We start from the raw sequence: 15,425 nt of genomic DNA, 5'->3' as shown, positions 1-15,425 counted from the left end.
TTTCCCCAAAATATCCCCCCAAGCCTTACACCCCCTTTCCTGGTGAGGCTTGAGAATAAACAAGATGAGCACAGACCAGCCTTGGGTTCTTAGGACACTAAAACCCCAATCAGAGTCTCAAAAAACAGAACTTCATTAGAAGAACAAAAAAAGGATAAAAGAACCACTCCATAAGATTAGAATGGAAGATAATCTCACAGGCAGTCAGATTCAAAACAGAGAATCCCTCTAGGCAAAACCTGAAGTTACAAAAGGACACAAAAACAGGGATACACATTCCCTCCAGAGCAGCAAATTTCACAAGCCAAAACCAAAAGAAAATCTAACGCATTTTCTAGCTGGATTACTTACTAACTGTGTAGGTGTTGGATTGCTTGCTTTCTTGATCTGTCCCTGGCAGAGGCATCACACAGACAGAGAAAACTTTTCTCTCCCTCCCACCCACCCCAGATTTCAAAGTATCTTGTCCCCTTATTGGCCATTTTGGTCAGGTGCCAGCCAGGTTACTCAAGCTTCTTAACCCTTTAGAGGTAAGAGCATTTTGCCTCTGGCCAGGAGGGATTTTATAGCACTGTATACAGAAAGGTGGTTACCCTTCCCTTTTTATTTATGACAGCCAGTAAGAGTCCTGTCTGCACACTGTGGCAACATCAGAGCAAGGAGCTGGGCTAGCTCTGCGGTGCAGGTTCCTTTACAGGGCGAGGCCAGCGTGGGTTTGTTCTGCAGCACACACACTCTAGGGCCTCTAAGTCTGAGGGTAGGACCCAATCCCTCTCCCCAGAAGCAGGGAAGATATCCCCACAATTGCCATTGTACATCGGGCCCCCAAAATGACAATCTGGCACTGACAGAATGGTATACTGTTGGTTTTCCAGTGAAGCTACCACCGGACTTGCAGGAGACCAGGTATGATCTCATGGTTGAAATGCAGAAAGCTATGTATACCTTCCTACAAAAAAAGAGAAGAGGGTTGGTGTAAATTGGTGAAAATAACAGCTATAGTACAGCAACATGGCAAACACTACCATTATGCTCTCAAATTTTGAAGGAGAACATGTTATGGGAAAGGAAAATAATTGTTTCCAGTATATTTTGTATATCCAGTCTCGAACATGTATGAGCCCAAACACTAAATTTAGTTGCCCACATTTAATAGGACAATTTTAGTCACTTGATCACGGGGGGTGGGGAGAGGGCGGGCGCGCAGAGTTCTCCAAGAGGAGAATTTTCCTAGATTGATAGGTTTGATAGTGATTGATAACCACTGATAATTAAGATTGTTCATAAGAAGTATCTACAATATAAATTCTGCAACTTACATCAAACGTGGGCGTGCTCTGATGCACACTCTGATTACATGGTTCTCTGAAACAATCGCTGAAAGGAAGTAGGAGCCCCATCGCAATTATCCTAGAACATAGCTTTTCTGCTTCTTCCTGTGGGGCATTCTTCTGCTGGCTGAACAGTTTTTCAAGGAGAGTTCGTCCTGCAAAGATTATATAATAGACCAATGATAATTTGTAATAATCTTTGTAGAATAAAAAAAATGTAGAATATTTTACCTCACTCCTGAAATAAAGAGCTTGACAAGTATAGACACCAAAAACATCAAGTTTGGAGAAGTCAGCAGATCAACCTTCAAGTAAAAATAAATCTCTATGCACTAGTTTAAGAATTATACAAATTAAAGTTTCAATACTACTTATTGTTCATAGGGCTTCAAAGAGTAAATATACATCAAGTTGGCTCTAGTGGCCTAGCAGTTGTACTATACAAACAAGAGTCTTGAATTCCCAGTCTAGAATCAGTCTCCTGCTATGAGAAACATAATTAAATTATACTTTACACTTATTCAGTTATTTGTCATCACAGGCCCTCAAAAGTCTAGTATATATTACACCATTTTCCATATGGGGAACATGAGGTAAAACAGGGTTAAGTAACTTGTTCAAGGTCACATAGCAAGCTGTCACAAAGTCAAGAATAGAACCAAAGTTTCCCAACTCCTAGCTCTTGAACTACACAGAAGAGAATACTAGAGTTGGTGCTGTACTTCTCAGGAGAGTTTCCCAGGTCATTTGAAGAAATCATAATTGCTGGCCATTTGAGAGTGATATTTATGGAGCTCCAAAGGTTGCAGAGTGCTCCAGGCCAGAAGAGAATCATCTTAACACAGACCTCTGTACACAGAGGCACAGGTTCAACGGAAGTTGCCTCCTATAAGACTAAACCCTGGATTTTGTGCCCCAAATATTCTCTTCACCAATAAAATATGAAAGGTCCTGAACTTGTGCAGGTTGTTCTTGCAAAGTGCTTTACAGATGACAATACTGTCAGGTCCCAAGAACCTAGTACTGTACAAGTCTAGCCAAATGGAGAATCAAAGAAAACAACAAAACCAACAGATTAGTTACACAGTCACATGTAATGCAGAAATATATACTAAAAAGACTATCAAAAGTTGCCTGGTTAAGCATTTAAAAACAGATGAATCAGGAAATGCCAAAGTTAAGGTTGTTCCTGTTTACAAGACATAATAAATGGATGGAACAAGTGCAGGAGAAGAGGAAACACAGGAGCAATAAAATTAGTAGAATGTGTTAGCACGGACTAGCTGCATATACAATTTGTGGCCAAAATGGTAACAATCATCACAAGCCAACACCTGCCAAAGCCATCAAAGCATTTTCCAGAGGTTTACTAAAACAAATAATTGGAATTATGGGGCATTTGCTTTTCATGAAATGTGGTTCTCATTAGAATGCAAGAAATTTCAAACATTTCTATGTGAAAAATTATTTTAAATTAAATGAAATTTTCACAGGCTGTTTCGCAAAAGGTATCCAGTTTTCTGAACAAAATGCAGGCATCCGACATATTGAAATATTGAGGCTTTCCAATTTCACTGAGATTTTACAGTTAGGGTAATATCTGATTCTAGGATTGTACACGAACATCAGGTGGTTTAATGTCATGAAAGAAAAAAACAAAAATAAATTTAAGATTTGATGCTCACTTTTCAAATCTAAAAGATTTGATAGATTTGAAGGCCATTTCTTTTCACTGTGTCAATTAATACGCTCTTTGAGTCCCTATCTTTCACTACAATACTATAGGGTCTAATGGATCCAGCTACTTGGCTGGCAAGAAACTTCAGTTCTGTTATGTGCTATACAACTGACTTGCTTTCTGACCTCAAACAAGTTGTCCAATTTCTCTGTCCACTCTTTTCACCATCTGTATAATGGTGATAATGTATCTTGCTTAGCACCCCTTTAACACCTTCCGTTTTAGTGTTTATGTAAAAATGTAGCTTGTACTGACAACACCTCTGTTTATATTTAATAAATATAGGTAACTGGCCTTCTAAATAGGCAATATATTCTTTGGGTTTAGTACACCTAGAATATTGGTTTGAAATAAATCTTTCCCTTTTGTACAGTGTGATTAGTATACAACAGAAACTGCCTTAAAACAAAGCAAATCCATGAGCCCACAACAAAGGAGTTATGACAGCCAAGTTTTTGATAGGTCTTTGCCTCTCTCTTCAGAGCAGCAACCACTGCTTCCAATTATGCTGTAACAACAAAAAAAAAAATAGTGTTCCTTTAAAGCAGATAAACATTCTTATAAGAAGAAAAATCAGCCACCACCAAATCCTGCTATTTTCTGGACACTTGTAAAATGAAAAAAAGACCACACAGTACAATTAAATGGCACGATAAGCAGCAAATGATCAGTTTTCACATTAATGCACAGTAAGTGTGAGAAAAGAGATTTCTAAGATGATTTTAATTGAGTTTGTGAAAGAATAGCCAACAGCAATGCATGCTTCCCCATAGTGGGCCAAACTGCTAAAAGCAACCGGTGATTTTTGAGGGGCCTGATTCTGAAAGTCAGGCCTCTTTAAAGTGTGAACTTGGAAACCCAAAAATCACTAGTAGTTTTGGAAGATTTGGGCAACTATGGCTTAAACCAAACAGAGGAACTCCCTCTAGTGATAAGAAAGTAAGTAAGTGTGACACCCCTGCCTCATGATTCTCTGGTCTTTGAAACAGCACCCTTGTTGGCAGTCTTAGCAAAGGACTTTAACTTTAAATATTTGTTCAATGAAACAGCACACTTAGCCAAAGATTTCATTCCCATTTATTCAATTTAAAAAAAATATAGTATTCATTGGTAAATTACTCACTACTTTAAAAAAAATCTCATTTAAACATTAAACCATATTATAGGCTTCAGACAATATACATATTTTTAAACGTTTTGATTCATTAAATGGGTTTCTGGATTCAAAAACAACATTGTACATTTCTCATCATGCTCTCTATCTGTATCGGATGTTTTCTCTCCAATTTATGATGATTATTTGCGCACATTAGGTAACAAAGACATGTTTTTCAACACCAGTTATCAAAAGAGCAGAATAGTTTTAGGTTAACATCTGTCAACGAAACAAAAATGTTATTAGGGGGGAAAAAAACCCTTCAACTCAGCTCTTCAGCAAACTTAAGTAGTACTAAACCACCCCCCCCCCTTTGCATTGCATCTATTGTTGTCTTGACTCAAGATGCTAATAAGGATTACCACCGCGAAGAAGGAATTATGTTTAAACAAATCTGTGTTCTAATACTGCATGTGTCCCTTGAAATTACTGCACAAACACACACATGAAAATTTGAAGTAAAAATACGTTCTGTCAGTTTAGATTATACATGTTTTACTGAATGCAAGCTTAAATGAGCTCAATTTTCTGCTTCATGCTGAACTGCTGTGAACAATTCTCTCTATTAACACTAAATGGGTTAAACATTTTAACACACTTACTGTGTCATATTTAAAATGAAGTGTTAAGCTATTTAAATTTTCTGTATATGAAATAGCGAGTTCAGAAGGAACAATCTGAGGGGCTAAGATTATTACCCACGTGAATGGTCAGAAAAGGTTAGCCACACTGATTCCCCTCAAAGCCAGACCCAAAAAAGGCAACATAACAGTCTTTGGGTAGAACAGAAGGTTGGGGGAGGGGAAAGAAAGACCTGTTTACCCTTATTCAGGGCAGCTTCAGCCTCATTTCCAGCTACTTTCAAGTATAAACAGATGCTGTCACTAGAACTGAAGCTTTCCATTTCCACTGACAGCCATCAGTAGTGGTTTGGGGATACTGACGCTATTCAGAACCCAATGGTGTCCTTTATTGTTTTTCAGCTCTTTGAACTCTTTGATTCACACTGATATTAAGAAAAGCAAAAAACACACACCACAGAACCATACATTTAAGAAGAAATTAAAAACAGACTTTGTAACATAAAAATGCACTCATTTCTTAAATACTCAGGGTGAAATCTGAATGGCCTCATATCTCTTCCTATTCCCGCCCCTCAAGGAAAAAAAATTGCTTATTTGTTACTTTTAAAACTTCAGCTATTCCCTTCACTTTTCTTTCTGGAGAACTACAAGCAGCTCTTTGGAAGACCTGAGTCATAAAAATGTATGATTGGAAGGGACCTGGATAGGTCTTCTAGCCCAGTTCCCTGCACTGAGACAGGACTAAGTTCCTTGGGGGGGGGGCCGCACACAGGCAATAGTAGTACGTTGTTGAGTCATATTTACTTTGTGATCCACTATAAACTCCAGATCCATTTCTGCAGCACCCCTTTCTAGACAGTCATTTCCCATTTTGTATTTGTGCAATTGATTATTTCTTCTTAGTCCTTATTGAATTTCAGACCATTTCTCCAGTTTGTCAAGATCATTTTGAATTCTAACCCTGTCCTCCAATGCACTTGCAACCCCTCCCAGCTTGGTACCATTTGCAAACTTTATGAGTGTACTATCTATGTCATTAGCCAAATTATTTATGGAGATACTGAATAGAACCAGACACAGGACAGATTCCTATACGACTCCATTCAATATGTCCTTCCAGCTTGACTGTGAACCATTGTAACTATTCTGAGTTCACTTTTCCAACCAATTATGCACCCACCTTACAAAAGTTCATCTAGGCTAATTTTCCTAGTTTATGAGGTCATGTGAGACAGTATCAAAAGCCTTGCTAAAGTCAAGATATATCATGTCTGCTGCTTCCCCCTATCCACCAGGCTTGTTACCCTGTAAGAGATGGATATTAGGTTAGTTTGACATGATTTGTTCATGATTTGTTCTGTTCAAATCCATGTTGATTGTTGCTTATCAACATATCTTCTAGGTGCTTACAAATTGATCTCAATTATTTGCGGTATTATCTTTCTGGGATAAGTTAAACTGACTGATCTACAATTCCCTGGGTTGTCCTTATTCCACCTTTTATAGATAGGTACTGTCTCTACCCTTTTCGAGTCCTCTGGAATCTCAAAGATAATCAATAATGGCTCAGACATCTCTTCTGCTATTTCCTTAAATATTCTAGGGTGTATTTCACCAGGCCCTGCCAACTTGAAGACATGTAACTTGTCTAATTAATCCTAACCTGTTCTTTCCTTATTTTGCCTTTTGATGCTACCTCATTTACATTGATGTTCACTATGCTAGTTCTCGGATCATTGTTAACCTTTTTGGTGAAAACAAACTAAAAAGGCATTTAACACTCCAGCTATTACTCACTGAGGACAGAAAGACAATAAGAGAAAATGCAGTAATGGGCCTACCCTGTCCTTCATCTTCCTCTTCCTTCTAATGTATATGTAAGATGTTTTCTTGTTACCCATCATGTCCCTAAATAATTCATTCTAAATTTGCCTCTGCATGCTTCTATTTGTTTAGTTTTTGAAAAATATATTTGTCCTTTGTAATTTAACCAAGTTTCCACTTTTTGTATGACTTTTTTTTTTGAGTTTCAGGTTGTTGAAGATCTTCTGGTTCTCATATCATCACTTGAGGCTATAATCCAATATACTCCCTTTCTCCCAAATACTAAATTGAGATGAGAAGGGATACTAACTCAATGACAGTTCAGGTTACAGCTACAGGTTTCATCACCATTCAGGTCTTCAGGTCTTGCCAAAAACCTCCAGCAAAAAGAAGTAACTCAAGCAAGAGAGGTATATTTTAGAAAATCTAAGACAGGTCTTATAAATCCCCAAATCAGCAATAATAGGGAAAAAAAAGGTTTTTAGTACTCCACTTTATAAAAAGACAATTTATTTTTGGCTCAAGAAACAAGAATCTGATACTGCTGCCGTCTCTCAGTGTGCAAGCTGTTGCTACTGTCATTCAGCTCAGGTCTTTGCTTTAGCCTGCTAAATATCATGCTGCTCTCCACTCCATCATCTGTTGCTCCCTGTCACCTTTATCTTCTTCCACTCTCCTATTTCTCTTCCTTCTGTACCACCCTAGTGAGATTTGAGCAACAATAGTGTTCCAAAAGGGTTGTGAAAAACAGCACTGCCAGAATTATGGTTGGCAAGAGTTTTACTGTAAGGGGTCTACTTTTATTAATAGATTAAAACCCGGCAACATGCTCACCAGTCACCACCACTCATGCCACAAATAGGTAGTCCCTGCCACAAGGATCATATAGTCTGGCTCAATTTCCCTGTCCAGTCTGGTTAGTTGAGTATTGCCAACTCCAAGCATTCAAAATTCATGAGATTTGCAATAAAATGAGAGCTGGCACCATTGTAAAGGGGGCAGGGGGACTAAGGGGAGGAAGAGCAACTATTTTAGCCCAAAGCATGCTATAGAATACCAATCCCTTCCAGAAATTTTGCTTCACTGTTTCCAGTTATGGTTATAAAATAGAAAAGGAGTACTTGTGGCACCTTAGAGAATAACAAATTTATTTGAGCATAAGCTTTCATGAGCTACAGCTCACTTCATCGGATAGCTTATGCTCAAATAAATTTGTTAGTCTCTAAGGTGCCACAAGTACTCTTTTTCTTTTTTGTGAATACAGACTAACACGGCTGCTACTCTGAAACCGGTTATAAAATAGTTTGTAACAATGGTGAATGTGGCTGTAAATGATATTATTGGATGTATTTGTAACTAAATTTCTCCTAAACACTTGGAATTGTATTTGCAAGAGGGACTGAGCAGTCAATAGGTACAAGTTGTGCTCAGTGTTTCCGAGCAGGGTGGGGCGGGGGAGGGAGCAGGGAGGGGAAATCAGGCCTTTAGAATATCTAACTTAAGCAGATCAAATTCCAAAGATAGCCTTGAGCCTCTGATCCAACTTCAGTGCTAATTTCCACTGCAACTATAGCAGCCTTCAGTACATTGAACAGACTTTTTATAGCAACAGAGTGAGGAGTTATTTCAGTATATTGCGATTCCTGAAGCCTGTAGCGGTTCACTGGATCACACCAAGTGATACAATGGCTTATTTATACAGCATCTTCTTTAACTATAATTGCTCCAACTTTGTTCCCAGTCTATTTTTACTCATGTTAGTAAGGCTAGAAATGTCCACACAGCAATCATTCTATAAGTTTTGAAACCAAGAGCCCACCATGTTTAGCTCGGACTGAGGAAACAAACATTTTCTTATAGAAGCCCGTATGGAATAGGAAATAACCGTATTATAGTATAGCGAAGATATATCTGTATGTACCCCAAAAAAACCTACACATGTTAAAAAGCTGATTAAGGTTGCAAAGTCAAGCATTCAATAATCAGGACATGCCAGCATTCAGGTTTTCTGTGCAGGAATATAGTCTTTAATTACATGATCAAAACTATTTTTTCCTTTCAGGACCCACCTAATTAGTTAGACAGCAAAGGACTTGTGAGGTTCCGGTATCATAGTGTGCCTTCGTGGTTACAGATCTTTCTGCCTGTCCCCATCCCTCAAGCCACTCCCTTTCCTTTTCTTCTATTCCCACTTCCCCAGTGCCCACCCTATCCCCTACCCTGTTGCAATACTGCAGCTCTTGCCCATCTGCCTCCCACCCAATGCTTGTCCCTGTCCTATATTCGCCCCATCCTCAGTTCCTGTACTCTACCTTTTCTCCCTATCTCATTCTCCTGGTTCTTGCTCCTGCATATCTCCTTCCATATTCCTCAGTCCTCAGCACGTGCCACTTGAGTTCCTCCTCCTCCTCCTGCTCACTGCCTCGATGCCAACAGAAGAGTCTTGTGCTTTCAGTTCTGGTGTTGCAGTAGCCCCTGGCAGATAGGGGGAAACAGCGTCTGGAAAGCTCTAATCTGGTCATGCAACCTTGGACTGGAACATGTTCAGTCACTCTCTGGGGATGGGGCATGTGCAGTCCAGCCAGTAGTTAGGAGCAAGGATGGGTGGAGCATACTTAGGGTAATGAGAAGCTTCAGAGAATTTAGCTGCCAAGTTAACAAGTCTCTACTGAGAACATGCAAATTTAGACAAATTTGGGCATATTTTCAAGTGGTCAGCGAGAGGTACATCCTTGATTACTAGGGCAACTCCCTTCAAGTCCTTGCTCCAAAGCATGAAGATGCTAAAACTTTTCAAGCAAAAGGTTATACTTTTAACTTTCCATAGAGCCACATTAGTTTAATTCATGTGTGTGTCTTTTTCATAAGGGAACAGGAAGATTAGTCTCTCCCCCACCATTCCAGCCCCTCTTCATGCTCCCCCTCATCACAAATATTATGCAAGCATATTAATCAATCAAATGAGACCGAAGCTACAGTGCATTTAAATCCTGCTGCCTTAGCAGCTGAAGTTGAAAGAAAAAGAGAGGAGAAATGTCAGAGTGAATTACTGGATATTGGAAAGATTTCACACGCATTCCAGTGCTGCATGCCAATGAAGGGGTGGGGAAGGAGAAGGAGGATAATGATGATGAAGGATATTTTCAAAATACCCATAACAACTCTGAAGAAGCTATAAAGAGGGTAAAAAAATCATTCACTATTAAAGCTGAGTGAATAATGGATTTTTCTGGTTCATGGGCAGTTGTGAGAAGCTAAAAAAAGTGTTTATTCTGGGTTGAACAAAACATGGTTTTGTTTGAACTTAATATTTTTAGTAAGACTGAAGTTTCAAAAAGTTTTCAAATAAAAAAAATTGAAATACATTTTTAAAAGTACTGAAACGTTTCAATTTTTCAGATTTTTTTTTAAACCAAAGACCAATTTGGTAAATTGACACAAATAAGTGAAATGCTTTGATCAACCTGAACCTGCATTTTTTAGCAAAAAAGTTTTGGCTTAAACCCTGCCCCCTGCATTCACTGAAAGCTAATTAAGTCTTCCTTGCCTATAGCATAGTCAATAAAATAAAAATGACACTATGGTCATTTAGACAATAGCTGCCTTAAATGGAAAGTGGTAGCCACAAAAATTCCCCCCCCCCCGCCCACACACACACGCTGCTTCAGCTTGGTTCTCCTGAACAATATGCAAAAGACACCCATTTTATGTACTATGGCCTCAATCCTACAACATATAGTGTGTTTGTGGGCTGCTGTGTCTGCACAGAGCCCTACTGAAATGGAATGCTACATCGTGTGCTGGAAACCAGCTTACTACATGCTTCAGAATCAGGGTTTAAAACTATCGCTGTGAACAGGGCTGGATTAACACAGGGGCTTTACAGGATGATGTTTTTGGGGAATTAAAGGTTTGTCAGATTACAGCCCAGGGAGGAGATGACGCTGAGTGGCCTGAAGGTGTCTACTATAAAGGGAAAAGTGCTGGTAGCGTGGAAGAGGTGAACCTCTCCATGACCCTTGGGCTTATGCAGTGACAGCAGATCAAGGAGCTGTGCACTAGCTACGTGCCAACGTTCTCAGCCACCCCAGAACTGACTGAACGGGCACACCACTCCATGGACACAGGTAATGCTCACCCAACTAAATTCCAACCTTACTGGGTGTTTCCTCAAGTTAAAAATAGAACTGCTACAGATAGGGGGTAATCCACCCCTCTGGCAGTGCATGGGCATCTCCAGTGGTTCTAGTTCCCAAACCAGATGGGGAGATACGTTTTTGCATGGATTACCGTAAGCTAAATGCTGTAGCTCTCCCAGACAACTATCCAAATGCCACACACAGATGAACTATTGGAGAAACTGGGATAGGCCCAGTTCATCTCTACCTTGGACTTAACCAAAGGGTACCAGCAGGTACTGCTAGATGAATCCGCCAAGGAAAGGTCAGCCTTCACCACACGTCGGGCTGTATGAATTTAATGTACTCCCTTTCAGGCTGCGGAATGTACCCGCCACCTTCCAAAGACTTGTAGATGGTCTCCTAGTGGGATTAGGAGAATATGCAGTCGCCTATCTTGATGATGTGGCCATATTTTCGGATTCCTGGGCAGAACATCTGGAACATCTACAAAAAGTCTTCGAGCGCATAAGGGAGGCAGGACTAACTGTTAAGGCTAAGAAGTGTCAAATAGGCCTAAATAGAGTGACTTACCTTGGACACCAAGTGGGTCAAGGAACTATCAACCCCCTACAGGCCAAAGTGGATGCTATCCAAAAGTAGCCTGTCCCAAAGTCAAAGAAACAGGTCCAATCCTTCTTAGGGTTGGCCGGATATTACAGGCAATTTGTACTACAATACAGACAAATGACCGCCCCACTGACAGACCTAACCAAAGAGAAACAGCCCAATGCTGTTCAGTGGACCAAAGAGCGTCAGAAGGCCTTTAACCAGCTTAAAGTGACACTCATGTCTGACCCTGTGCTAAGGGCCCCAGACTTTGACAAACCCTTCCTAGTAACCACAGATGCGTCCAAGCATGGTGTTGGAGCAGTTTTAATGCAGGAAGGACCGGATCAAAAATTCCATCCTGTAGTGTTTCTCAGCAAGAAGCTGTCTGAGAGGGAAAGCAACTGGTCAGTCAGTGAAAAAGAATGTTACACCAGTGTCTACGCTCTGGAAAAGCTATGCCCATATGTTTGGGGATGGCGTTTCCACCTGCTGATGGAAAAAACCGACCATGCTGCGTTACCGTGGCTTCATACCACCATGGGAAATAACAAAAAACGTATTTGTGAAGTTTAGCTCTCCAAGATTTTGAGTTCGACATCCAACACATCTCAAACGCTTCTAAAAAAGTGACTGATGCACTCTCTCGTGAAAGTTTCCCAGAATCAACTGGTTAAAATTGTCCTTGAGATGTGGAAAATATTGTTAGTCTTTATACACTTGGTAGTATATTTAGAGGTGCATGTGTCTTATTAACTCTGTTTTCTCCTAGTCCTCCAGGAAGAAATCACAGACAGTGTTTCACCCTATCTGTGATTTGGGGGGCGTGTCATAAATATAAAGGCGAGGGTAACCACATCTCTGTATACAGAGATATAAAATCCCTCCTGCCCAGAGTCAAAACCCTTTCACCTGTAAAGGGTTAAGAAGCTAAGAAAACCTCACTGGCAGCTGACCAAAATGACCAATGAGGAGACAAGATACTTTCAAAGCTGAAGGTCAGGGGGAACAAAGGGTCTGTCTGTCTGTGTGATCCTTTTGCCAGGAACAGATAAGGAATGCTCTTCAGAACTCCTGTAAAAAATTAGCAAGCAATCTAGCTAGAAATGCGTTAGATTTTCTTTTGTTTAAATGGCTGGTAAATAAGCTGTGCTGAATTGAATGTATATTTCTGTTTTTGTGTCTTTTTGTAATTTAAGGTTTGCCTAGAGGGATTCTCTATGTTTTGAATCTGATTACCCTGTAAGGTATTTACCATCCTGATTTTACAGAGGTGATTCTTTTACTTTTTCATCAATTAAAATTCTTCTTTTAAGATCCTGGTTGCTTTTTCATTGTTCTTAAGGTCCAAGGGTTTGGGTCTCTGTTCACCTATGCAAATTGGTGAGGATTTTTATCAAGCCTTCCCCAGGAAAGGGTGTAGGGCTGGGGGGGGGGGGGGGAAGATGTCTCCAAGTGGGCTCTTTCCCTGTTCTTTGTTTAACACGTTTGGTGGTGGCAGCATAGGGTTCAAGGACAAGGCAAAGTTTGTACCTTGAGGAAGTTTTTAACCTAAATTCATAAGAATAAGCTTAGGGGGTCTTCCATGCAGGTTCCCACCTCTGTACCCTAGAATTCAGAGTAGGGAAGGAACCTTGACAGTGTTAATAGCCTAGATGCCATAATTGTGATCATTTTGTTTTAAATTAGAAGACAGACTTGTATACAGGGGTCCCACAAAATCTAATAACCTCGGGCCCACAGGAGAGTTAATCCGGCCCTGGCTGTGAACCAGCTCCGTATATAGTGAGACCTCCTAAAAAAGATAAATTCTAGGTGAATTCTTTTATGCCATTATTTTTAGGGCTTGCAGTTTATATCAAGTCTGCCATCAGTTTATCCTTTTTTCATTTCCTAATTTAGTTGGTTCATTGGGTTCTGCATTAGAATTTATTTGAACTCCAATTTATAAACTATTACTGTGGTACTTAATGGGTTCCAATCCAGGGCATCCAGGAATGATAATCTATTCCCACTAGCAGAATGCCCTAAACCACAATTGCTGTTATTGAAGAATTATAAATGAAGGTGGGGAGGGAAGGAAAAATCAGTGCAAAAATAGTAAAGCCAGCCTTAAGGATTTTCTTGACTCCATACCCTGACATTTTATTTTTCAAGGATGATCATTATAGAGGAATAAATGGTCCAATTTTACCATAGTCAAAGAACATGGACATATCAGCATAGCTAAGTTTGTTTTTTTATTTTGTAATTTATTATTTGCATTACAGTAATGCCTGGAGATTGGAGCCCTATTGCGTTAGGTGCTGTACAAAAGAAATACTCTTTCTCAAAGAATTTATGAACAAAGCAGAGTGGGGTTTTTAAATCACTTTTTTCCCCTCCAATTCCTACTTCTGTCAATAACCACTGTTTTACAAATTCCTTTGGAGAAAGCTACAGTGCATCAGAAAGTATAGCACTTGATTGTGCAATTGTTAATCATGCCATTGAGTAACTTATTCTCATGAGTAATCTTATAGAAGTCAACACTACATCTGTCCTAGGACAATTATAAGCAATAATACACTATGGAGTAAGACTGCAAGAAGCCTGCATGACATTTTACAAGATATTACAAGATGTCTGTCAAAATATTTGAAAAAGTCAGTAGGATTAAATCAATTCACCAAACACCTTGAAACAAAGTTATTTCATAGATCTGTAACTTTATTTCACACACACACACACGCACACACACAGTTTACACTCTGCCCCCTTTTTATATTCATTTCAGTCAAGGGTCTGTGCATGCTTGACCTAAATTCCCTGGCAAAATACTTGAATTATGTGGCACTCTGAAGATACTACAGCAGGTTCCCCATCAAGAAACGGAAGAAGGAGTGTTTCTATTCACAAAACACAAATACTGCATAAACTTATAAGCACAGTAATTTTACACATGTGGGTAAAGTAATAAAAGGAACACAGGATGTTTTTGTGTCATTAATTGAATATTCAATTACAGAAATCTAATATGATCAAATGCTATTGATCAAATATCTCATCAGATAATTTTTGCTCAGAATTAGATGCATGCATAATAATTAACACATATCAAATGTAGTAGTCCATTGAAATTCTGGGGGACAAAATTAATAGTGCACAATCACCTTTCACTTTTTTCTTGATTTTTTAGTAGGGCTGTAAATTGATTGCAGTTAACTCAAAACAAATTAACTCAATTAAAAAATAAACCATGATTAACCACACTTTTAATCACACTGTTAAACAATAATACAATACCAAATTTAAATTATATATATTTTGTATGTTTTTTCTACATTTTCAAATACAGTAAAAACAGTTTTATCTGGCACATCACCAACCAGAAAACTCTATAAATCGGCATTGCTGATCTTCATTGAAATTCCAGTTTATAGTCTGATCGGCGTGGGGCCGGCAAGGTGGCGGGGTGCAGGAGGGGGTGCGAGGTGTGGGTGTTAGGAGGTGGCATGGGGCAGCGGGTTGGGGTGCAGGAGGGTGCCAAATCCGGAAGGTGCTCACCTCGGGCAGCTCCCCACAAGCAGCAACCTATCCCGGCTACTCCTAGGCTGAGGTGCAGCATGTGGGTATGTGCGCTGCCCCCGCCCCATCCCGAGTGCCAGCTCCACAGCTCCCATTGGCTGTGAGAACAGGAGTTCGCATGGCACTGTTGTAGCCAGTTTTGCAAGGTATTTAGGTGCCAGATATGCTAAAAACATTCGTATGCCCCTTCATGCTTTGACTTGCACTATCTTTTGTTTCTATTTTTTACTTGCAAATATTTGTAATAAAAATAATAATATAAAGTGACCACTCTACACTTTGCATTCTGCCTTGTAATTGAAATAAATATATTTGAAAATTTAGAAAAACATCCAAAAATATTTATAATAAATTTAAATTGATATGCTATTATTGTTTGACAGTGTGCTTAATCGGGATCAATTTTTTTTTAATCTTGCGATCAATCACTATTAATTCTTTTAATCGTTTTGACAGGTTTTTTTTTAGTACTTAATTGCACACTCTTACACCTCTGAC

General features: G+C 39.4%; 1 protein-coding gene across 5 annotated transcripts in view; it reads right to left on the bottom strand.

The window, feature by feature from the left end:
- The window catches only part of FMN2 (formin 2), a 277,143-nt gene that overhangs the window by 232,849 nt on the left and 28,869 nt on the right, over positions 1-15,425 (bottom strand). For all 5 annotated transcript variants that reach the window (XM_043511421.1, XM_043511423.1, XM_043511422.1 and 2 more), the window contains one exon: positions 1,320-1,486. In XM_043511421.1, coding sequence (XP_043367356.1) covers positions 1,320-1,486 — 167 coding nt within the window. The remainder of the gene's footprint in view (positions 1-1,319; positions 1,487-15,425) is intronic.

This window comes from Dermochelys coriacea, chromosome 3 (genome assembly GCF_009764565.3).
Source record: "Dermochelys coriacea isolate rDerCor1 chromosome 3, rDerCor1.pri.v4, whole genome shotgun sequence".
Classification (NCBI taxonomy): domain Eukaryota; kingdom Metazoa; phylum Chordata; order Testudines; family Dermochelyidae; genus Dermochelys; species Dermochelys coriacea.
The sequence above is the reverse complement of the archived record's forward strand: the minus strand, read 5'-3'. Positions and strand labels throughout refer to the sequence as shown.